This window comes from Lactuca saligna, chromosome 7 (assembly GCF_052625555.1).
Source record: "Lactuca saligna cultivar CGN05327 chromosome 7, ASM5262555v1, whole genome shotgun sequence".
Classification (NCBI taxonomy): Eukaryota; Viridiplantae; Streptophyta; class Magnoliopsida; order Asterales; family Asteraceae; genus Lactuca; species Lactuca saligna.
In genome coordinates this window covers 35422491-35447668 of record NC_136423.1, presented here as the reverse complement: position 1 = coordinate 35447668, position 25178 = coordinate 35422491, and the positions used below count along the sequence as shown (strand labels likewise).

Genomic DNA, 25178 nt, shown 5'->3' with positions numbered 1-25178 from the left:
GTCGAAGGCACCAATGTCGGCCCAGCGGAATTGATATTCTGTTATGCATGTTGTTATGCTTAGTGGTCTGTTAAATCTGTTTGAATGCATGTAGACTGTTATATGATTATTTTTTATATGTGCACATATTTGATTGGTGGCTGAGGATTTTCTGCTTTATGCATAAGCCAACAGGCTGGGGCATTCCAAACTGATGGTTGAGGGCCGAGGGTATTCCATCCCTATGGTGATTGGACCAAGAGTATGTTGATATTCCAACCCGATGGTTGAGGTCTGGGGGTATTCCAACCCAAAGGTTGACTGGACCCATAGTATGTTGGCATTCCAACCCGATGGTTGAGGGCCTGGGGCATCCAACCCGATGGTTGATTAGGCCTATAATATGCTATTAGTATATGTATGTTGTTGTTGTATTGGTATTTTGGGGAAACTCACTAAGCAATGAGATTACAGTTTTTGGTTACATTTCAGGTACTTCAGATGACCGCGGAAAGATGAAGGCTTGATCGTGCACTTCCTCGTATTTCATGTTATGATTTCTCGGAAAAACTTTGATGTGAAACATATTTTGAAAACAATATGTAATAAATGACGGTTTTTGGGTTTATGTAAATTTTTAAAACTTTTGAAATTTTATGGATGTTACAGTACGGGACCAATATTACATTCTACACCTATTTATACCTTCTTCAAGGACTACAATGATTCCTCAAGTCACCTTATCTCATTTAATACTCATTTCCTATTACCAAGCGTCCTAAGAGCCAATACATAATCCAGGAACTCCCTATGGTTCCTTTCCTCACCAATCTCTGCTATCAGTTGCAAAAAGGAGTTCTCACTTATACCATCCAACTACCACACGAATACAACTACATACTATCAGTATTAGATAATTCTTTGAACGAAAGGTCCCACACTACAACGGCTGGACTCAAACAAGAGCTTCACAATAGAGTTAAATCTATCCTTCTAAAATTATCTAATATTAATAATTTGTAATCAAAAGCATTCATCAACTAGTCAGCTGGTACTAATAAAGTCTCCTAAAAGCACAAAGCATACGACATTCAAGCATCAATCAATTCAAGTCATCACATAACCTAAGCATGCCATCCTATCAGAATACCGATTTCATACGAGCATGTAGATTTATAAGCTCATATAATAGTCACATAAAGGCATCTCTCCTAGCATACTATCATGAAATCCTAAGCAAATCTTTAGCCCTAGTCTAGCATGAAATTCATAGATTCACAAAATAACATAAAACATGTATGTGTATTTTGGGAAAACTTACTTGAGCTCGGTTGATTACACGCATCACACCACCTTCTTTAATTAGAATTCATTGTTAAAATATCTATTTTTATGAAAGACTTACCAAATACTCGATTTGAGTTCAGACATACTCGAGAGTATGTCCAAATCCCTTAAACCAAGGCTTTGATACCAACTTGTAACATTTCAAAAATTCAAATAACCTTTTCACTTTTAAATTCATTTCAATCATATGGTAATCATATAAAAATAGTCAAGAGTATATTATAATAATATATTTTCAGAGTATAAATCCCAAAATCACGTGATGCGGAAATTCATAGGTTGATGCGGTGCGATCAGGTCAGGCCCTTCCATTTCAAGCTGGAAGTACACGACACATAAACTAAAAATCGTAAGCACAAAACTTAGTGATTTCCATCAAAATACGCCATACCATACATAACAATCAAGCATATCTAGGTGCTCACAATCCCTTCCGTCTCTTTCAACCGGTACCAGATATATTTCAACCCCTTCGGTCTTTTTCAACCGATACTAGGTATATTTCAACCCTTCAGTCTCTTTCAACTGGTATTTGGCATATTTCAACCCCTTCAGCCTCTTCTAACCAATATCAGGTCAATTTCACCCCTACCCCTACCACATAATATCATAATAAAAGGTTCACAAGACATCGAGCAAATACAGACATAACGAATAATTATCACAAAGACAATCATCATACAACAAGCATAATCGAGTGGGCCGACATTGGTGCCTTTGAACCACGAATACGGTGAAGGAAACTCACCTCAGATTAAAGATATCAAATCACACTCAAGCAACTGACTTGGGAAATCCTCTCTCTAAATCACAAGTATAAAACTCTAATTAGAAAGTAGGTCAATAATGAAACCCGAAGGTCTAAACCCCAAATCTTGACTTTAAAGGCAAATGATTGCTTAACCCTTTCCTTATTGGGCCTACTCCACCAAGGTCCAAATTCAAACTAGTCCAAAAAGGCATTCTAAGCCCAACTAAAAGACCCTAAGGCCCATTATGGGCCCAATAGCTCCAAAATGGCCTAAAGCCCATAAATATCATGCTACTATAGAAAGGATTGAGGCCTAATCCTAAACAAGGAAAAAAGCCCAACAAAACTTGAGCCTAAAATCCCTTAAGCCCACAAACTATGTATGCGTAGCATACATGGCTCGTACGCCTGACATATGATGTTCATTCAGAATCGAGGCACTGGCCCATTACGCACAACATAACCATGACTACCCCCACCATATTGATCAGTCAGCCCAAAAAATGTTCCAATGTCTTAACCCATTAAGCTTTAACGTCAAAAATTCAAATCCAAGCTCATAAAAGCATCTTAAGCCATAAAGTTTCAAACTTTATGCCTATGCAAGACTTAATTGGACTCAAACCATGGATTAAGCCTTCTATCTCCTTTACGTGGTCACCAACTCATGCATGGTTGAGTTCTAACCGCCAAGATATGATTTTTATGACTTCGTGCACCCCTAAGAGTCCAAAAGGACAACTCAAATGGTTTGGAGTAGCCCATACTCCAAAATACCAAGTTATAAGACCAAAAGATGCTAAGTTCTTCCTTAAACTTAGATCTAGAATTAGAATGAGCAAGTTTCATACTTTATACCTCTAATAGGATAGAAATGATGCACAACTTCTGGATCTACAAGCTTCTTCTTGTCCTTTGCTTCTCCTCAAGCCTCCTTCTTCTTCAAGATCGCCAAAGGAACACCCAAAACTCCTATTAAGCTTAAGAATGCTCTTCAAGGTGGCTAGGGTTTCGAGATTATCACAAAATGCAATGGGGGATGATAAGGTAAAGAGGGTGAAGGGCTTAATGTGTTTAAATAGGGTGCAAACCCTAAAAATTAGGGTTTTCCCATGGCCCGCGTACACTTGGGTACGCCCAACATATGTAGGGTACACCCCTAATCCGTGCACGCATGAGAGTATGTCATGCATACCTTGTGTACGCCTAACGTACTATGGTCTAGTCCAAATGTAAAAGGAGTTTAATGCAATGGTTTTACCTAACGAATCCATGCGTTACAGTTAGGCCGAAGCCCGTCATACTCATTGGGTGGAGCCCGTTATGCGAGTTAGGGCGATACCCATTATACCCAGTGGGCGGGGCCGTTGCTTGTATGTTTTGTGGTATTTTGGGGAACCCATTAAGCTTTGTGTTTACGGATTAAGTTTATGTTTCAGGTACTTCCAGTTTGAAAGGGAAGGGCCCGACCTGATCACAACGCATCCACCTGTGTCCAGCATTCTACAATTTTGGGATTGTACTCTGATAACTATATTCTATTTTGACATACTTTGAGGATTTGAGATGAATGATTGATGATTTTGGTGGATTTAGAACAAAAGGTTTTACTTAGTATTTTTGGGATGTTATAGATTTGAAGAAAACGATTTACAAGAGAAGAAGATGAGGGTGTAACAATGAAGCTCTAGAAGATAACATCATATAAGGGGTAGAAGACGTTATGTTCCTGCTAAAAAGGGATAGAAGACATATATATGAGAGAGATTAGATCAAATATTTATTTTCTTTCCTTAATTATAGGAGTTCAATTAAACGTTTCCATCAATTGAGAATACAAAATCTCTAAAATACCTTATTGATATAAAAAATTATTTAATATTTTATTAGTTTTTGATTGGTGTATTCATAAACACAATAATTATCAAAAACATTTGAACCTATTTTTTACCACAAACAAAGGAAAGACGAGTTATTTGATGATATTATGTGTCTTTTTTTTTATTTTTTTTTATTTTTTTTTTTTTTATGGATTTGTAACGGACGATAAAAGTGCAAGATGCACCAGGACAATTAGATGTGTTATCCCCGATTATATATATATATATATATATATATATATATATATATATATATATATATATATATATATATATATATATATATATATATATATATATATTGCTCGGGCTTATAGCTAGAGCTTTGTTTCTAATAAAACCCCTCGTTTCAAAAAGAACCGGTAAAATCTTTAAACAATACAAATAATCCCATAAAATTAAAATGGAAAGCTTTTAAATATTATTATCAAATTTATTTGAATTTCTGCATGTAAAAAATATGATTCGATTTTCGAAAAATGAGTAAAGAGACTACTCGTACTACTGCAAAAAAAGAAAAAAAAATCATAATATATCCATATTAGTGTAAAACAGTTTGTTTTAGGGTGAACAAAAATACCGATGATACCGAGCCGATTTGGTATCGGTATCGGTACCAAATGAATGCCGAAACATATGCTTTGGTTCAATATTTGATTCTTACTTTTGTGTCATTTTGGTTGAAGTACTTTCAGTTTGATACCGGTTTGTTTTGGTTCCGTACTAGCTCACCCCTAGTTAATTTGTTTGGGGTGTTATACTTGGAGAAAGTGTGAATGATTCGAGTCTTAACAACCATTGCACATCAGTGTTAATTTCATGGATTCATCTTCTTATGGCCAGGGTACTAATTTGAACATTCCTGAAAATATGAAGCCTAAACCGCAAATATTCATATTTTAGTGGTCAATTATTTGTGTTGTTGCCCGCGTTTTCTTGTTGATTAAGGCGAGTTAGGTAATGCATCTCTCTCTCTCTCTCTCTCTCTCTCTCTCTCTCTCTCTCTCTCTCTCTCTCTCTCTCACACACACACACACACACTGTGTATATATATGTGTTCTCTTGCAAGTGTTTCTCTTTTCAGCAGAAAGCTTTCCGCATGATGAATCTTTTTTGTGACTAGTACTGAATCGTTCAATGTGATGATAAAAGCTACTTTTGTATGAAACTTTGAGCTTCATTTATCTGGTAAGTTCAACATCCTCTTCTATTTTGAATGATCTTGTAATTTAGTTGCTATGTTTAGCTGTTTTTAATCCTGTAAGTTCCTCCACACAAGGGTTTTTTGATCAATAAATTTTCCAGTTTTCTGATGAAATTTTGAATGAATTTTCGAGGGGTTTCACACAAATATGATTAATGGATTTGGTTTGTTGATCGAACAGCTTACAAATTTCCAGTTTTCTGAGAACTGAAAGATGGCTGATGGTTTTCTTTTATAAAATGCTAGTTAACTTTGTCAAGTCTACTTGCTTTCGGAAAGTGATTCAACTATATAAAGTTGTCTCGTTGTTTTTTGGGCTTCATGCAAGAAATGATAATGGACTTTGATTTACGATGTATTATAGCATAAAAGTAAACTTCCAAATTGTTTCTTAAAGCTTCTTTTTTAATAAACTTCCAAATTGTTTATTAAAGCTTCTTTTTTAAAAAATACCTCATTTTAGCATTATACTTTTAGTTATTTTTATACTACACTTTAAAAAATCCACCAAATTATAATATGAGTGAAACTATTTTGTACTTGGATAGGATTACAGCTATTGGATTGACTTCTCAAAATAAATTCTTGTAATAAGATGAAATAAAAGTAAGATACTATACAAACCAATGATAATACATACCTTACTATTTATTGGATATAAACTTATTTCAAACCATCAAAGGCTGAGACTCGAAGTGTAAAAAGTTGCTAGCTGCCAAATATTTATTGTCTAACCAATATCAAGCTGTTTCATTTCACTTAATTTCACAAATTCCATTGAAAGTAACAATTCATTGGCAATTTGACATTTTTTTTTGTAAAAGTAAAATATGTCAAAATGTAGAATATATGAGATTAGCATGGACAAGCTTTCTAGACATATTTTAATGATGATGAGGATAACACGCCTTTTGATTAGATAAAAGCTGAGTTTTTGTTCAACCTTTTTAGATGGGATAAAAATTGCAATTTTTATCTCATTCATATTAATCTCACTTAAGGATAATAAAAACTCGTTAAAATATAAATTAGTTATAATAAAAATTATACTTTTAGATACATACATAATACAATTTTAATAACTTTTTTTTGAATATCATACCATCTAAAAGTTTAAGCCAATGAGATTTGAACCTGAAAATTTACATACATAAAAATAAATTTCCAAACACTTTTGTGATGGATTGGAAAAAATATCCCTACCTAGTCTTTGAATGAAAATTAACAAAATGGAGAGAATGATGCTTTTAAGTTTCAAGAATGGTCTATCCATCCGGCAAAAACCTCCTTTTTGTTCCAATCGAAATATTGAATGAACCATTTCGTTCATTCTTCGACGATATCAATACCAAACACTATATATATGATACATTTTTTTTGTGGTCTATTGCTATTTGGCAATGATTTTTTTTTTTTTTAAATTTTATCTTCATATAATATATCAAAAGGTGAACAGAAACTAGTCTCTGTAAGAAGGTCCAAGAGAAACAATGGCCAATAATCGGAGAAGGTCTAATGAGCAACCGCCTACTCGGCTACTACATACTCAATCAATTGGTGGTAGTTCGAGTATTGAACCTATGATGGATAGCGAGGTGGTGCCTTCATCTCTTGTTCAAATTGCACCTATTCTTCGTGTTGCTAATGAAGTTGAACCTACAAATTCAAGAGTTGCCTACTTATGTAAGTCTCAAACCTGTTTATAGTGGTTATTTTAAATTTCCAACACTAAATAATTAGAATGGTAAATTCATTTGTGAATCCAGGGAACTAATAAATGAAAGTGAACATTGTACATGCTTTCTCAACATACCATTCGCATGTGAATTTGAATAAATTTATTTGTAAATCCCAGTAAACTTTATTTGTGTATGATCAAAATGTAAAAATATTAATAATATCAAATGAATTTACTTATATTCACATGTAAAGTTAGTCAGATTCACATGTAAATATAAATATTTATTCGAATTCACATCTAAGTTTGATATATCTACATTAACGATCTCACACACACACACACATATATATATATATATATATATATATATATATATATATTCATATGTAAATAATCAATCATGTAGACTAAATTGATCGCCGATGTATGATATTTGTATATGATATGGTTCAAATTCACAATGCGAATATGAATTAAAAGTTTGAGGTATGTATAAATGTCGGTTAATAATTGCTAGAATTTTATGAATTTCGATATATTCAATCTTTTTGATAAAAAAATATCTAGAAGAAAAAAGCAGAAAAAAAAAAAACAAAATGATTTTTGTTTTTTATAATCTAAAACATGTGTGTGTCCATTGTAAATAAGATAAATATATACACGGTCTTGATTCATTGATTCCTTGTTTACTTTCTGTTAAACTTTTATCATCTTATTAATACATCTTACTATCAAATACATACAATTAAAATATTGGGTTTTTAAATGCCCTCTAGTTAGAGATATTTTTATATTTAGTCCAAGTTTCTCAATTTAATATAAGATAATAGAAGAAATAAATAACACATCAACAAAAAATACACTTCATAATTTTTTGTAATGAGCCAATTAAATAGTCCCTATGGGTCCGGATCAACATTCAAACTACTTCTCCTTGTCGGATGCTCCATATACCAACCCGACAACCATGGCTACTGCCGGATTTAGGCGTGGCTCTTCTTCTTTACCCACTCAAATGGGTCTACAAAATATTCTCTCTCACCGGTTTGCTTTCTTGGTTGTGATTGATTTAATGTTGTTTTAACTGCAAGTTTGACCCTTATGGGTTTTATTTTTTTGTTGTTGAAACTGGTTTTGGAATTAGGTTATAAGGAGAAGATAAATTGTCACTTTCATTAATCAACCAGCTGGGAGAGATGAAATTTTAGGGACGAAAATAACATAACAATAATATAATAATGGGATCACTTTACGTACCCCTTTAGTTAAAAAAAAGGGCTGGGTGAAGTATATTTATGTGTAAAGGGGGTTATGAGGGATAAGTAAAGTAGAACCCTTATATAATGTAGGGACCATATCATATAATGTTTTGTGGTAGGAAAGAACAAAATTTTGTAACTTACTTTAATTTCAATTATAATAGTGAATGAAAATTTGATTTTATGAAATAGTGGATACCAAACAAAGGCACATGAACGGTTTATAAGTGGTTACATAGTAAATAATAATGATACTAGAATTTCATAAGGCACAATTTTTATATGAGACAAGACATGATTGGATTGAAGAAACTTTCTAAGGCTTTTTTTACGATATCCCAAAGAGAAATTGAGAGCGAGTACATGTCTCGTATTTTTGGGCGAAGCAAAAATTGTCATTTTTGTTCTATTGACACTGGTCTTGGTTTTAGTCCAAGTCCAAGTCCAATGAACTTAACTTCAATACATTGGGTTGAGACTGATGTCAATGGGACAAAAATCACCAATAAGGTGGGACAAAGGGCCCACTCTTGATCTTTTATCTGTACAAAAGACGTGAATGCCCTCCTCATTCAGATCATCGGAAATTGCCTTAGAAAGCTTGTTCAGTTACATCCACTCCTATCCTATGTAATAAACGCAACCTTAATGTAAGCTTGGTTTGCATGCATAAATGAAATGAGAAAAAACCTTATTGTATGCACTTAGGTCGGTTCTATGCCTTTGAGAAAGCACACAATCTAGATCCAAAATCAAGTGGACGTGGTGTTCGCCAGTTCAAAACTGCTCTACTTCAACGTCTACAAAGGGTATGTGTTTGTTTATTTTCCATCTAACAACTTCCGTAATTTGTGCAATATGTTCATTTCAGTATATTTAAACTCTTATTTTTTTAGCATGCTTATCATATAATAATGTTATAAAAAACATGATAAAGTATTTCTAATCTTTTCAGGAAGAAAAAACCACATTAGAAGGACGACCACAGAGTGATGCACGTGAAATGCAAAGTTATTATCAACATTACTTCATGAAATACATTCAAGCCATGAAGGCCGAAAAAGCTGACCGGTTATTATAATAACAACAACATTAATAATTTTAATCTCTTTTTGTGATATGTGTCTTTCTTTCAATTTGCATTATTTATTTTCTGATTTGAGAAATTTACTCGTTTCATCAGTACTCGCCTTACAAAAGCTTATCAGACTGCTGCTGTGCTGTTTGAGGTTTTAAAGGCTGTTAACTTCACAGAGTCTGTTGAGGTGGCAGATGAGGTAAATACTGGATTTTTCTCTTCCCTTTATAGAATTTTACTTGATGAATTTGAATAATTATTGCTTCTGTGTGTAGATTTTGGAAGCTCACACTAAGATTGTTGAGAAGACTGAGATGTATGTTCCTTATAATATACTTCCACTTGATCCCGATAGTTCGAATCAAGCTATAATGAGATATCCAGAGGTTAGTTCCAGATTTTTTAAGAATTGTAATTTATCATGGTATATTTATTTAGAGAAATGCTCAAAAAACCATTATGGTATTTACGTGTCTATTAAGACCATTATATTTTCTGATTTTTATTAAATAATGATTCACAGCCGAATATCACAAGAAAACCGGTAGCATAACTCAAGTATAACTAGAATAAGTACATGAGCAAATTGATAAAAATTATTAAGCTTATGAGGAATAGTAATTACAGTTTCTAGAAATTAATAATGTCATGTAATTATTTGGTTCCACGTAGGTTATACAAGTTTTCTTGCGTTATCTGATTGTGAAACATTAATTGAATCAAAATCACAAAATATAATGGTTTTAGTGGATGCAAAAATAACATAATTGTTTTTTTTTTGTACATTGAGGGATAATAAGTTGGGTATTTTTTTTTTGAGCTTTTCTCATTTAGTTTATTCATGCTTTAATTGTTCCATTTGTAGATTCAAGCTTCTGTTACTGCACTGCGTAGTACCAGGGGACTTCCATGGCCGAAAGGCTACAAGAAGAAAGTAAATGAAGACATTCTTGATTGGCTACAAGCTATGTTTGGTTTTCAGGTGGTTTATTTGGATCATATAGTTTACATTAAATTACAAAAATGGTCCAAGAGTATTTCTATTTCTTGCAATTTTGGTCCCTTTTTCCACACGTTTTTAAATTCCATCCGTTAAATGCTGGACATGCCTTGCACAAGAGGGCAAATTGGTATTTTTTCATTCTCTCTCTCTGTCTCTCTCTCTCTCACACATTACGTTATTGTTATGTTTTCATAGGTAGTCTCTTCTGCATGTACTTCATTGACAATTACCCTAATCCAAAAAAAAAACATTTTAGGAAACAATGATGGGTGGGAAATTTTTTTAACAGAAATATAGGGATCATGTATGAAAGTATAATCCTAAAAAAAATTCAAACGAGTGGAAGCTAATGTGTTAGGGGAGAGGAGAGCAAAAGAACAAAGACCCATTTACCCTCTTGTGTAAAGCCCGTGCAATGTTTAGATGGAATTCAACTCCTTGAGCAAAAAAGGACCAAAATCGAAAGAGAAACATAAAAGTAAGGACCAAAATTGCAAAACAAAACATCTTGGGACCAAAATTGCAAACAACAACATTACTAAAGGACCATTTTGTAATTTAATCATGATACCCTATAAATAAATATTAAAAAAAATTAAACAAGGGTGTACATTTAGTAATATGGGTGTATGAATAGAATCACAAATTATAAATTATGATGATTCTTAGTTTGACTTGTGTTGACTCACAGAAAGATAATGTCTCAAATCAGAGAGAGCATTTAATCTTGTTGCTTGCAAATGTTCACATTCGCCAGTTCCCAAATCCTGACCAACATACTAAGGTATTATTATAATCTTTACGTGCAGCAAAACATTATACACATTTTTGTACATATCTTTTGTTTATGACATTGACTCATTTTTTTCTTCCAAAAAGCTGGATGATTGTGCGCTTACCGAAGTTATGAAGAAACTTTTTAAGAATTACAAAAAGTGGTGCAAATATCTGGGTCGCAAAAGTAGTCTTTGGTGAGTTTTTTTTCGATATTTAGTCGTCACTCATTTCACAAGATTCAATCTTTTTACAAGTACTATGTGACCATTATCCTACATTTATAGGTTGCCAAATGTTCAACAAGAAGTGCAACAAAGAAAATTATTGTACATGGGTCTATATCTTCTCATATGGGGTGAAGCTGCAAACTTGAGATTTATGCCAGAATGCCTTTGCTATATCTATCATCACGTATGCATCATATTTTTTTTTTTTTCAATTTTATGTATTTCCTTTACATGTTACAAGAATACAAACACATAAACAATTAAATGTTCAATGTTTTCTTTGTTTACAAAGATGGCATTTGAAGTATATGCTATTCTGGCCGGTAGTGTTAGTCCTTTGAATGGTGAGAATATTAAACCTGCATATGGTGGTGAAAAAGAGGCATTTTTGAAGAAAGTAGTGACTCCTATTTATGATACAATAGCACAAGTATGGAGAGTTTTCAACTTTTTCTTTCAAAGTTAATAGTTTATATGCGTACGTTTTTAATTATTGTCATGTACAGGAAGCTAGAAAATGCAAAAGGGGAAAGACAAAACATTCTCAATGGAGAAACTATGATGATCTAAATGAATACTTCTGGTATCATGCTATCTATTCATTCTTTATTCAATGATAAATTCAATTGAATATAGGATTAATTGCAAGAAATAGCGACTACTTTGATTAATTTGTTGATTATAGCATCCTACTTTCTTTTCCTTCAATTACAATATTATACTTTGAAAAATCCACACAACTATACCAATATCATTCAAATTTAAAGCAATTTAATGCTATAATTGAGTTTTTTTTTTTTTTTTTTTTTCAAATCATGAAGTACATTGCTCTAATCGTGTATTTTTTCAATATACAATGCCTTAATAAGAAAAAAAAATTAAGTCACAATCATAAAATGTTGTTTTAGAAAGAAATTAAAGTAAGATACTATAATACATATATAAATTTCATATGTTCATTGGGATAATGTTGTAGGTCAGTTGACTGTTTTCGTCTAGGATGGCCAATGCGTGACAAATCTGATTTCTTTTGTCGGCTTGATGATGATGTAAGCACTAAATTTACATTTTAGCCCTACATATTATGCTTACTATATCAATAATAATAATAAATAACCAAGATTCTATCAATTTTGTTTATTTACAATATATATATTAATTATTTCAGGAGAAAAAACCCGATACAAGTGATCATTGGATGGGAAAAATCAACTTTGTTGAGATAGATTCATTTTGGCATATCTTTAGGAGCTTCGATAGAATGTGGAGTTTTTTCATTTTGTCTTTACAGGTAATTAGTTAATTATTAATTATCTTGTAATTAATTAATCTACTAATTTATTAACTATTTTTTTTAATACAAGGCAATGATTATTATAGCATGGAACGGATCTGGTGAACTAAATTCTATCTTCGATGGGGTTGTGTTCAAGAAAGTATTAAGCATTTTCATAACTGCAGCAATATTGAAACTTGCACATGGTAAACATACACATACATATATACCTACAATTTGCGTACACTGCTTATGTGGCGATATAATCTAATTTTTGCCACCTCATTTTGCCAGCTGTCATTGATGTATTTATAATGTGGAATGCAAGATTCTACATGTCATTTCATGTGAAGCTTCGATATATTTTGAAAGCTCTGACTGCAGGAGCTTGGGTGGTGATTTTACCTATAACATATTCATATAGTTGGAAAAATCCATCTGGATTTGAAGAAACTATTAAGAATTGGTTTGGAAATGGAGAAAGTTCACCTTCTATGTTCATCATAGCAGTTGTTATTTATCTATTTCCAAATATCCTTTCTGGAATTTTATTCCTTCTACCCTTTATACGAAGGAATCTAGAGAAATCAGACTATAAGATTGTGAGGTTTGTGATGTGGTGGTCTCAGGTACGGAAAATCTTCCTACAACTTATGTCACTTTTATTTTATTTGTTACTAATTCCTTGCTGTTTTTATTTTTATTTTTGTGACTAAGGTCTTGTTTTTTTTCCCCATTAACTGTTCTCCACAAAAGATAATAATGTACTTTCATTATTTGTTTATTCTAACATCATACTTTCATTTCTTCCTATTACAACATTGTATTTTGAAAAGCCTACCTATTTATAGCAATATCATCCAAAAAACAAACAATTCTCACTGCTATAATTCGGTAGCTTTTTTATGTACAATGTCCTAATAAGAAAAGTAATTTAAAGTACAATACTATAATTGGGCAGGTTATTTTAGATTACAATGCTTAATAAAATAAAAACGAAAGTACAATGTAGTCATAGATAGAACTTAAAGTAGGATGCTATAATACACAAATAAATATAAGTCTGTTACTATTTCTTGCATTTAGCCCAAAAAGATCTTAGAAAAGTATGGCACACTGGGGAATTGAAAGGAAAAAGATAAATAAAGGAAAAGTTGTTAAAATATAGGACTTAATGGGGGAAAACCTCATTTTTCTGACTTTCTCTATTAAGTCGTTCTTTCTGCATTATGTCAAAAACAAATACCCATAACATCTCATCAAATTTTGCAGCTTTCGCTTTATGTTGGGAGGGGAATGCATGAAGATCATGTCTCCCTTATCAAGTATGCTTACATATTCTAATCGCATGTATAGATTGCTAAAATTACTTGTACCATGCTTTATGTTTTTTTTTCTTTTCTTCTAGGTACACTATATTCTGGGTTCTCCTTATAGCTTCAAAGTTAGCTTTCAGTTACTACTTAGAGGTGCCTTTCTTATCCCTTATATTTTTCTTATTACAACATTGTACTTTCATTTCTTCCTATTACAACATCTTACTTTGAAAAATCTATCTAGTTATAGCAAATGTCACCCAAATACAAAACAATTTATTCAACTATAATTTGCTAGATTTTTCAAAGTATAATATGTTTTAATAAGAAACACAAAGAACAACATCATAATTAGGTATATATCTTCAAATATAATGCCTTCATAAGCATAAAGAACTGGAAGCACAATTTTGTAAGTTGTAATAATAAGAAATTATAGTACAATGCTATAATAAACAAATAGATGCACGTAAGTTGCTCTTTCTTGAATTTGTCCCTAAGAATAAGTAATTATATACATATTCCAGATAAAGCCTCTAGTGGGTCCAACAAAAGCAATTATGCGACTTCACATTAGACGTTATGAATGGCATGAATTCTTCCCTCAAGGTAATCATGATTAAGGACCTATATATATATATATATATATATATATATATATATATATATATATATATATATATATATATAATCCATAACGCTATTTGTATAATAAGAATAAAAAATGTTACAAATTGTCATTCTTCTTTTCAGCTAACAGCAATATTGGCGTTGTGATTACGTTATGGGCTCCTATCATTCTTGTATGTTATTTTTATATTATTCATATCCTATTAATTTTCCTTTGCCTCCAAAACATGCTATATATAATGTCATTTTTTAAAATCTTTATAGGTCTATTTTATGGATACTCAAATATGGTATGCCATCTTTTCCACAATATTTGGTGGAATTTATGGTGCATTTCGACGTCTTGGAGAGGTTAGTGCTCGAATTTGCATTTATCTAAAATTTTACTTACTTTGATTATATATATATATATATATATATATATATATATATATATATATATATATATATATATATATATTGTGTTTTTTTGAATTTCTACTTCTTTAGATTCGAACTTTAAGGATGTTGAGAAGTCGGTTTCGGTCAATGCCAGTTGCTTTCAATGAATGCTTAATTCCAAAAGAAAATAGCCAAATGATTGAGCATAGGCTCACAGTTACTCCATCCCATAGAATGACTAAGGTTAAATTTCTTTTATATTTTTTTATACCTATTTGGGTGGTTGATGGTTTACAAATATTTTTTTTTAATTGTGTTTATTTTAGGAACCAACCAATAAAGAGGAGACAATAAGGTTTGCTCATATGTGGAATAAAATCATTACAAGTTTCAGAGAAGAAGATTTGATAAGCAACAGGTATTTTATGTTTGGAAAACGGTTTCAAATATTTCCAACAACTAGCCAATTGTAAAATAATAGAGAAAATTGATATATACGTGGAAAACTCCAAAACCAAAGAAAAACCACATGCCTCCAAAGAGAAAAAAAAATCCACTATATGATAAATTATTACGATTACATAGATAAATCTGTTAATCCAATCCCCCGATTACGTGTACACTTTCCAAAGATTTAACTTACTTTTCTAAATTCTAAAACAAGAGAAGAAAAGAAAAGAATCAATTACAATAAAGCTTGTCCCACACAAAAAAGATGGAACAAAGAGTCGAGAGCTCATATCTATGCAAAAGACAAAAATGTCCTCCTTACTTATCACTGATATGTGCTTGAATTTTTATGTTATCAGGGAAATGGACCTTTTACTTATGCCATGTTGGGCTGATTTTGACTTGAATCTTATTCGGTGGCCACCATTTTTACTTGCTAGCAAGGTTCATTACTTCCTGCAACACTTTCTTTCATATATATATATATATATATATATATATATATATATATATATATATATATATATATATATATATATATATATATATATTGACTATTCAACAATGATTTTATAGCTTCCAATAGCCTTGGACATGGCAAAAGACAGCAATGGAAATGACCGATTACTGCAAAAGAGGCTAAATGCAGACAATTATATGCTTTGTGCTGTTCAGGAATGCTATGTTTCAACCCAAAATATTTTAAATTTTCTTGTTGAAGGGGAAATTGACAAGGCGTAAGTAATGTATTTTTTTAATATGATATGATCTATTTGTTAATTGACATGGTCTGTGTTTTTGCAGTATTATGAAGGAGATTTTTGAAAAAGTTGATCATCACATTAAGGAGGGAGATCTACTAAGTGTGTTGGATATGAGTTACCTGCCTAGCCTCACTAATCATTTCATTCGGCTTATTGAATATCTGGTCAAATATGATCTCTTTGTTTGTTTTTTTATGTCTTCTCTTATAAGGTTTTAATATTAAATACTAGTATTTTTTTTGGTTTTAGAAAGAAAATGAAGCAACTGACAAGGACGAGATTGTCATTGTGCTACTTAACATGCTGGAGGTGGTAAACATAGACATCTTGGATGAGCCATTATCTAGGTAAATGAAATGGATATAATGTCTCTTCGGATATTGTTGGGCTAAATGCAAGTAATAATAACATACTTTCATTTATTTATACATTTTAGCATCCGACTTTCAATTTTTTTTTCAATTACAACATCATACTTTCAATTGTTTTCTTATTAATCTATTCTACTTTGCAAATCTACCCAATTATAGCATTGTATTAGGACATTACTTTAAAATACCTATCCAACTATAGCATTGTATTAGGCTATTTCTTGCATTAAACTCAATAATAAAACATTACTAACTAACTTTCTTTTGCTTTTGACATGTAGCATGGTAGAGTCAAGCCATAAGTATTTCGCAGATCTAAATTTTCCGGTTACAAGAGAGACAAAAGCTTGGAAAGAGAAAGTAAAAAGCTTCTACTCTTTATACACTAAATTACAAAAATTCCCCTATGGTATAATGAACTGAAGTTGTAATTTCCACTAAACCACAGATCAGAAGGCTTCATTTGTTGCTTACAGAAAAAGAATCTGCAATGGATGTTCCATCAAACTTAGAAGCCAGAAGGCGTATCTCTTTCTTCTCAAATTCATTGTTTATGGATATGCCTAAGGCACCCGAAGTTCGAAATATGATATCTTTCTCGTAAGTTTTCTCTATGAAAATATGTTATTATTTCTCGCATTTTGAAGATAAGTTGACTTTACGATAAATTCGATTTTATGTTAGGGTTTTGACTCCTTATTATAATGAGGATGTTCTTTTCTCTATGGATGCCTTGGAAAAGCCTAATGAAGATGGAGTTTCCATTCTTTTCTACTTGCAAAAAATATTTCCAGGTCAGTTATTTTTCTTTCTAAAGCTGTATGTTTCATGATACTAAGTTTAGCAAATAATTTTCAGATGAGTGGAACAACTTTCTAGAGAGGGTGGAATATAGCAATGAAGAAGAAATGAAAGGAGATTTAGATTCAGAAGAATTGTTGCGCCTTTGGGCTTCATATAGAGGCCAAACACTTACTAAGACTGGTAATTGGGTGTACATATGTAAACGATTAGATGCAAGAAATGGCAATCTATTTGTATTAATTTGTTTACTATAGCATCTTAATTTCATTTCTTATTGTTACAACATTTTACGTTGAAAAATGTACCTAATTATCTAATGTCATTCAATTGCAAAGCAGTTGTCATTTCTATAATTGGGTAGATTTTTCATAGTATAATGTCCTATACTATGATTAAGGTAAAAAAAAAATTCAAGTACAATGTCTTAATAAGAAAATATTGAAAGCATATTACTTTGATAGAAAGAAATGAAAGTAGAATGATATAATATACAAATAAATGAAAATAAATTGTAATTTCTTGCATCTAGCCCATTAGTAAAAAGAGAATGGAAGAGGAAAACTCAAATGATGATGATGATAAAACTTAAATCAACCTTTTGTTCTTCATTTCAATATTCTGATCATAATTTTGTTCTTCTTTGAACTTAAATTAGTACGAGGCATGATGTACTATCGGCAAGCATTGGAACTTCAAGCTTTCATTGACATGGCAAATGATGATGGTATATACAATCAACAACAACATATTTTCATTTATTTGATGATTTAGTGCATACATACATACATACATACATACTACATACTGCATGTATGCATGCATGCATACATACATAACTATTGATGATTGTTGCAGAGTTAATGAAAGGTTACAATCCTGCTGAATCTAACACGGAAGAATATTTAAGGAATGAAAGATCAACACTAGCACAATGTCGAGCAGTTGCAGATATGAAATTCACATATGTCATCTCATCTCAGCAATATGGAATCCACAAAAGATCAGGCGATGCTCGTGCTCATGACATTTTAAGGCTTATGACAACGTACGACTTGAGCACTTGTATTCAAGAAATATTTTAATTTATTTGTGTGTTATAGCATCCTACTTTCATTTTTGTTTCTATTAAAACATTCTTTTTTCATATCAAAATGCATTTTGAGAAATCACCCGATTAGAGTAATATACTTTCAAACTTTTTTGTATCAGACATCATACTTGTAAAAAATCTACCTAATTATAGCAATGAAAATTGCTTAAATGTTATAAATGGATAGTTTTTTCAAAGTACAATGATGTGATTGTAATAAATGAAAGTAGGATGTTGTAGTAAACAATACAATGGAAGTAGGTTGCTCTTTCTAGTATTTAAACAATTTTACTTTCATCCATGAAGTGTTTCTCTAATTTTCTAACTAATGTTGGGAAATCTATATGTTTTTGAGGCAGGTATCCTTCTCTTAGAGTTGCCTATATTGATGAGGTGGAAGAAACTAGCATTGATGAATTAGAAAATGTGGTTACCAAAGTTTCTTATTATTCAGTTCTTGTGAAAGCTGTACCAAAGTCTGCTGATGCCTCTAACCAATTTCAGAGCTTAGATCAGGTACAAATTTCAATATTTGTAGACTTAAATCAATCAATTTTGGAATATATTTTTTCACCTATTTGAGCTCAATGTGACAACCGTAAAGAAGGTTGACCAAAGACTCTATCAACTTCTACACAACTCATAAGTTTTCAAGGAAACTAGTTGAGACTTCTACTAGCATCATTTTATGGCTAAATGCAAGAAATAACAATATAACAAAGACTACTACATATTTTGAAAATATACTAATCGAAACATATGTATATCATGAAGGTTCATTAATGTAAATATACCATTTTTGTTATTCAGGTTATATATCGTATAAAACTTCCAGGAGCAGCCATACTTGGTGAGGGAAAACCAGAGAACCAAAATCATGCCATCATTTTCACACGTGGAGAAGGTCTACAGACAATAGACATGAACCAGGTATTTGACTTAATACATAAAGAACATCTTAATAGAGAAAGTCTTGAGTCCTAACTTTTTTAGAGATTTACCCTTGAATAAAATTATTTAATTATTATATTATGAATAGGACAACTACATGGAAGAAGCCTTTAAAATGAGGAATTTACTTCAAGAGTTTCTTATCAAACATGGAGTTAGAACTCCAACCATACTTGGACTTAGAGAGCATATATTCACTGGAAGGTAAATATGCATTTCTATTTCTTTTGTACCATGTAATGTTTTTAATCATTTATTATATGTGTTACTCTATTTTGTGATTAATGACTTTTTTTATTTAATTTTTTGTTTATGATTAGTGTATCTTCTCTTGCGTGGTTCATGTCAAACCAGGAGACGAGTTTTGTTACAATTGGACAACGGTTATTGGCTAATCCATTGAAGTAAGTTGCAAGATTTATTTTATAGTATTGATGTACAAATTTAATTTGATATGCTTCAAGTTTCATGTGGTTTTCATAATTTATTTTCTGAAATTTATTACATCATTGCACTTTCAAAAAAAAAGTCTTATTAAAGTATTGTACTTTGAAAAATCTAGTCAATTATAATGGTGAAAAGTGTTTTTTATTTGTTTACATTGCTATAATTAGATAGATTTTTCAAGAGTACAGTGTTGTAAATGGAAGAAATGAAAGTATAAAGTTGTAAAAAAACAAATTACTGAAAGTAGTTGCTATTTTTACCATTTCATACATATTTGTAGGGTTAGATTTCACTATGGGCATCCTGATGTGTTCGAAAGACTATTTCACTTAACCAGAGGAGGTATCAGCAAAGCTTCAAAAATCATCAATCTGAGCGAAGACATATTTGCAGGCATATATTTTTTTTTCCTTTTATCTACTTCATCATAATTAGTGGTCCCAACATGCTTATTTTAGAATATCACCTTTGTGGGTCCTAGTAAAACTACTCCCTTTAATGTTTTTTTTGGAAAGGAAACTTCCCTAACGAAGGTTTCCGGACCAACTTTCAACAAATGTTTTGTGTTTGACATTTTCCCGAATTGCTGGCAGGTTTCAATTCCACACTACGTGGAGGAAATGTGACTCATCATGAATACATACAAGTTGGTAAAGGAAGAGATGTGGGCCTCAACCAGATCTCTTTATTCGAGGCAAAAATAGCACAAGGAAACGGTGAACAAACAATGAGTCGTGATATATACAGACTTGGACACCGTTTTGATTTCTTTCGTATGCTCTCATGTTATTTCACCACTATCGGATTCTACTTCAACACATTGGTAATAAATATTTTTCTCAATTATTTTTTAAACATGATTTTCTTTTCTACTTAATAGGCTTAATATGTTCACAACAAATATACATTTAATATCGGATTCTACTTCACTACCTTTTACCTATTTATCTTTCTTCTCTACTCCTTTCACTATTGATGAATATTATGTATACACGATTCTATTTATACAACTACGTACTTTTGGAATACATCTAATATATACCCATCAATCTTACGTGGCAGCTGACTGTGCTTATTGTATACGTATTTCTCTATGGTCGCCTCTACCTCGTACTAAGTGGACTTGAAAGAGAACTAAACACAAATAAAGCAATTGCAAGAAACAAACCCCTTCACGTAGCTCTCGCATCTCAATCTTTCGTTCAAATCGGATTCCTCATGGCACTCCCAATGATAATGGAAATTGGACTCGAAAGAGGATTCCGAAGCGCATTAATCGATTTTGTCCTCATGCAACTCCAATTAGCTTCGGTTTTCTTCACATTCTCTCTCGGAACAAAAACCCATTACTACGGTCGCACTTTGCTTCACGGCGGCGCTCAATACCGCCCCACCGGCCGTGGATTTGTAGTTTTTCACGCTAAATTTTCCGAGAACTATCGGCTATATTCTCGTAGCCACTTTGTAAAAGGAATCGAGCTTTTGATCTTGCTTGTTGTGTATGAGATATTTGGAGAATCGTATACAAGTTCAGTTGCGTATATGTTGATTACAGTTTCGATGTGGTTTATGGTGGGGACATGGCTTTTTGCTCCGTTTCTTTTCAATCCTTCAGGGTTTGAGTGGCAGAAGATTGTTGATGATTGGTCGGATTGGTGTAAGTGGATAAGTAATCGTGGTGGAATCGGTGTTTCCGGTGATAAAAGTTGGGAATCATGGTGGGAGAAAGAGCAAGATCATCTTGCATGTTCGGGGGTAAAGGGTATTGTTATAGAGATTTTGTTGGCTGTTCGATTTTTTATTTATCAGTTTGGACTTGTGTATCATCTCAACATCACAAAGAGCAAAAGTTTTCTGGTATTTTTTGTGTTTATGAACTTGCATTTGATTATTATTATTATTATTTTTTGGATATAAAACATTAATTAAAATTTGTGATGTTCACTTGTTGTTTTGCAGGTTTATGGAATTTCGTGGCTTGTAATCTTCGCAGGACTTCTCGTAATGAAGGTGATCTAACTAACATGTAGTATAATAATTTCTAATTATTAAAGTCCAAATAGATACCTTTTTCTTTTTTGGGTATACAAAAAAAAATTTATAATTTTTTTCTCATTCACATTAATCAAAGTCCTAGTAGATTGCATGCCAAATACCCGAATGTACAACTTTTTATATAACTTCTCCTTTGATGTCATGTCCAACAAAAAAAGGTTCTTAAACCACAAATGCACTCCTTTATAGAACATATGTGTCCTATCTTGTTGGAAGGAAAAATTACAGTTTTTATCCCATTGACATCAATCTCAGTCTGTCTGATGCATATATATGTGTGTATCTTAGTGTGTCCCTTTGAGGGACAATGAAATAGATATTCTGAAACCGATTTTCTTTACACACATGGTAATTTTTATGTGCTTATTAAATTAATTCATTATTTTCTATATTTTCAGGGAATGGCATACTGTAGAAAATCTCTTAGTAATGACTATCAACTTGCATTCCGATTGATCAAGGGATTAATCGCTATAACTTTTTTTTCTATACTAATTACCATAATAGCACAACCTCATATGTCAATAAAGGATATAATTGTATGCGTCCTCGCCTTAATGCCTACGGGTTGGGGAATGCTTCTGGTGAGTCGTCCCTTTAATACATATTTAACACATGCTATTTTTTATGGGAAAAAAAAATAGATAATTGGTTTTAATTAACATTGGTTTGTTGTGTAGATTGCACAAGCGTTAAAGCCATTTTTGAAACAAACTGGATTCTGGTCATCTGTTAGAACGTTAGCACAATATTATGAGATAATAATGGGTTTGCTTTTATTCACTCCAGTTGCATTTTTGGCTTGGTTCCCATTCGTGTCTGAATTTCAGACACGAATGCTGTTCAACCAAGCATTTAGCAGAGGTTTACAAATCTCTCGTATTCTTGGTGGTGGCCAAAAGAAAAACAGATCATCTCGCATCAAGGAGTGACTTTTTGTCCTTTAGCATACCTATTTTCCATTCGTATGTATATATGTATAAATTTATGTATGTATGTATGTTATCACAAGCTTGGGATCAACATACATCTATATAAACTAGTAATGTGAATTGATTATTAGTGTTGAAGATGTATCACCATTTGGTAGTAAGATGTATAGTTTTATTTACTTTTTCTAGGTGTGTTTTGTGATCATTGACTACTATTTATTCATATTAAGGGTAGTGGAAGTCATTTTGCATCATATGTTTAAATGTTTTTAAAAGTTGGTCCAAAAAGCTCAAGCAAATTCTTTGGGTTGCATTTAGGACATTGGTCAAAGTGTTTGTGGAACTAAAAGTCTTCATAACAACTTGCAACAAAAGGTCAAATTACAAACTAGAGAAGCTAAAACACAATCCGAGTTTAACTTTTAATTGCATTACAGATGGGAATAAAATGAAACGTTATTTATTTTGAGAAAATCAAACCGAAAAGACCAAAAACCCACGACACAAGGGATCCTACGACCCAAAGTAGGAGGGCAAAAACGACAATCCCAGCCAAAATAGTAAGAAAAGGAGGTCCTTGGGCACTTCCAATGTCATTACTTGTAATTGCTTCTGTCTTCCCTATAGGTTCTTCTGAAGACTTGTTTGATGCATGTAGCAAAGGCAACTTTCTTTTTGTCACCAATTTTGCACCATTTTTGAACCTGTGGCCAAGTGTATATGAAAATAATTTGTCTGAATAAATACTGTTTAAAAAAAAGACCCCTGAATAAGGATTGAATATTTACAAAATGGATAGAACCATGTTCCTTTATAAATTGCAGAAATTGTTCATTCCATTCCATTGGACAAAAATAACTAGGGTTTTTTTACATTCCTGTGGAATCTACCATTCCATTCCTTCGATTGCATCATACAAACACTACTATTTTATCATTTAATTCCTTAATAATAAGACTTTGTCAAACATTCAACATCATCAAAAGTGATGGTTACAACTTCAAGCAAGCATATTTTTGATAACTTGCTTCTACTTATGATTACATAATCGGGTTTTTTACTAACATCAATAAAACTCATTACTAAAGAGTAGAGTAAAATTACTTACATACCCTTACTTACGTTTAATTTATAGATTACTTATATGATTAGAATTCATTAAGCATTCAATATCTTGAAAAGTGATATCACAACTTCAAGAAAAAGCATACCCAAACACTATTTCAAGGGGGGCAATAGAAAGAAATGATAAATGGAAGTGCAATGCGTTTTTTTCTTTCATTTTTAGCCTATCAAATTCAATAGGTAGTATTTGGAAGCATGAAATTGAGATTTGAAACTTGAAATGACGCCCAAATAGTTCAATTCGCCATATGATTTCGCACTTGCACCATTACTAATTCAAGATTCATAGAACAGGATTTGGCAGGATCGATTATGATGTTAGCAAGGGAAGCTCTAATTCTAATTTTAAAGCTGGAATTGTATACTCCCAAATCCCACGAAAATACGAAGGAATGATGTGCATTGTCAGCATTGGGAAACTTATCGAAACACAATTAGGGCACTTTAAATGAAGTTAATTTGCAAATGAAGTTCAAAAGAGAGCAGCATCGATAAGTTGATTATGAAATTGAAAAGGGTAATAGGGATTGTAAAGAACCTGAAAATTGAAGATAGGTGGAGATTGCGTGAGGAAGAATCAGCTGTGGAACAGGGAATTTGATGAAACCCTAGTTTGATTGAATGAGTAGGACGTGCATTGCAGGAGAGGAAAACGGATGCCATTCTTTTTCTGTATCTGTCTTCCCCAAAATCCAAATAAGACCAGATTCATAACAACCACAACTTGGGAAATGAGAAGCACTTCGGTTTGTTTTTATTCAAAATTAGTGGTTTAATTCTTACCAAATCGGTTTTCACTCTACAATTGTAAAATCATGCGATAACTCACAGTCATACTCACACACGTGCTACACGAATTTTTATTTATTTATTTATTTTTTCACTCGCACAATTATTAAGCAAAGTTTAGACCCAAATGATTATTAAAGTATTTATTTTGATTTGATTTGATCCTTAAGGCCTTCTAAAATCGTTTACCCGGTTCCGTTGCATATGTGGCCAAGGGGGATCTCACTTAGATCTGACAAAACATGATACGATACGAAAATCCGATACAAACCTGACACGAAATTAGTAGGTTAGAGTTAGAGATTTTAACACGTTTATGTAAATGGGTTGACACGATACGACACGATAATTAAACGAGTAGAGTTAGAGTCAAGACTTTCAACTCGAAGATGACTCGAATATGATCCGTTTAATTATACATTATTTATTATAAAATTTCATATTTTTATAAATATATTATATGTTATTGACTTGTAGTGGGCCAAACTCAAGAATTTGAAATAATATTCAAAATTTCAAAGTTACTTAATTTTACTCATCCTCACCACTTATCCAATTTGCTCCCCATCTTCAACTCTTTTCATTTTGCCTTCTAAACATACTATTTTTTT

The 25178-nt window shown here is 32.0% G+C and overlaps 1 protein-coding gene and 1 long non-coding RNA gene across 3 annotated transcripts; one reads left to right on the top strand and one right to left on the bottom strand.

Moving 5' to 3' along the window:
- The first annotated feature begins 4942 nt into the window (after positions 1 to 4942).
- Positions 4943 to 22893, top strand: LOC145004146 (callose synthase 2-like). Of its 2 annotated transcripts, none has more exons than XM_078963043.1 (43): positions 4943 to 5145; positions 6618 to 6844; positions 8810 to 8910; positions 9057 to 9172; positions 9285 to 9378; positions 9455 to 9565; positions 10045 to 10161; positions 10874 to 10966; positions 11062 to 11153; positions 11244 to 11370; positions 11479 to 11616; positions 11693 to 11769; positions 12163 to 12235; positions 12355 to 12477; positions 12551 to 12668; positions 12757 to 13091; positions 13735 to 13787; positions 13871 to 13931; positions 14306 to 14387; positions 14532 to 14581; positions 14673 to 14759; positions 14898 to 15032; positions 15116 to 15207; positions 15599 to 15683; positions 15816 to 15976; positions 16044 to 16167; positions 16253 to 16350; positions 16656 to 16734; positions 16823 to 16974; positions 17059 to 17168; positions 17233 to 17358; positions 17834 to 17902; positions 18034 to 18223; positions 18628 to 18784; positions 19079 to 19198; positions 19308 to 19423; positions 19540 to 19623; positions 19947 to 20059; positions 20260 to 20489; positions 20729 to 21523; positions 21626 to 21676; positions 22120 to 22305; positions 22402 to 22893. In XM_078963043.1, the coding sequence occupies exons 2-43, from the start codon at positions 6652 to 6654 to the stop codon at positions 22651 to 22653; spliced, it is 5766 nt and encodes a 1921-aa protein (XP_078819169.1). In that variant the 5' UTR covers positions 4943 to 5145; positions 6618 to 6651; the 3' UTR covers positions 22654 to 22893. The 2 variants fall into 2 exon arrangements, with proteins under 2 accessions (XP_078819169.1, XP_078819168.1); XM_078963042.1 differs by having other exon boundaries at positions 6610 to 6844.
- Positions 22894 to 22987: 94 nt separating this feature from the next.
- Positions 22988 to 24603, bottom strand: LOC145004147 (uncharacterized). The gene is made up of 2 exons (XR_013662286.1): positions 24317 to 24603; positions 22988 to 23357 (listed from the first exon to the last, which is right to left on the bottom strand). It is a non-coding gene; the product is annotated as an uncharacterized LOC145004147 (long non-coding RNA).
- Positions 24604 to 25178: the final 575 nt, after the last annotated feature.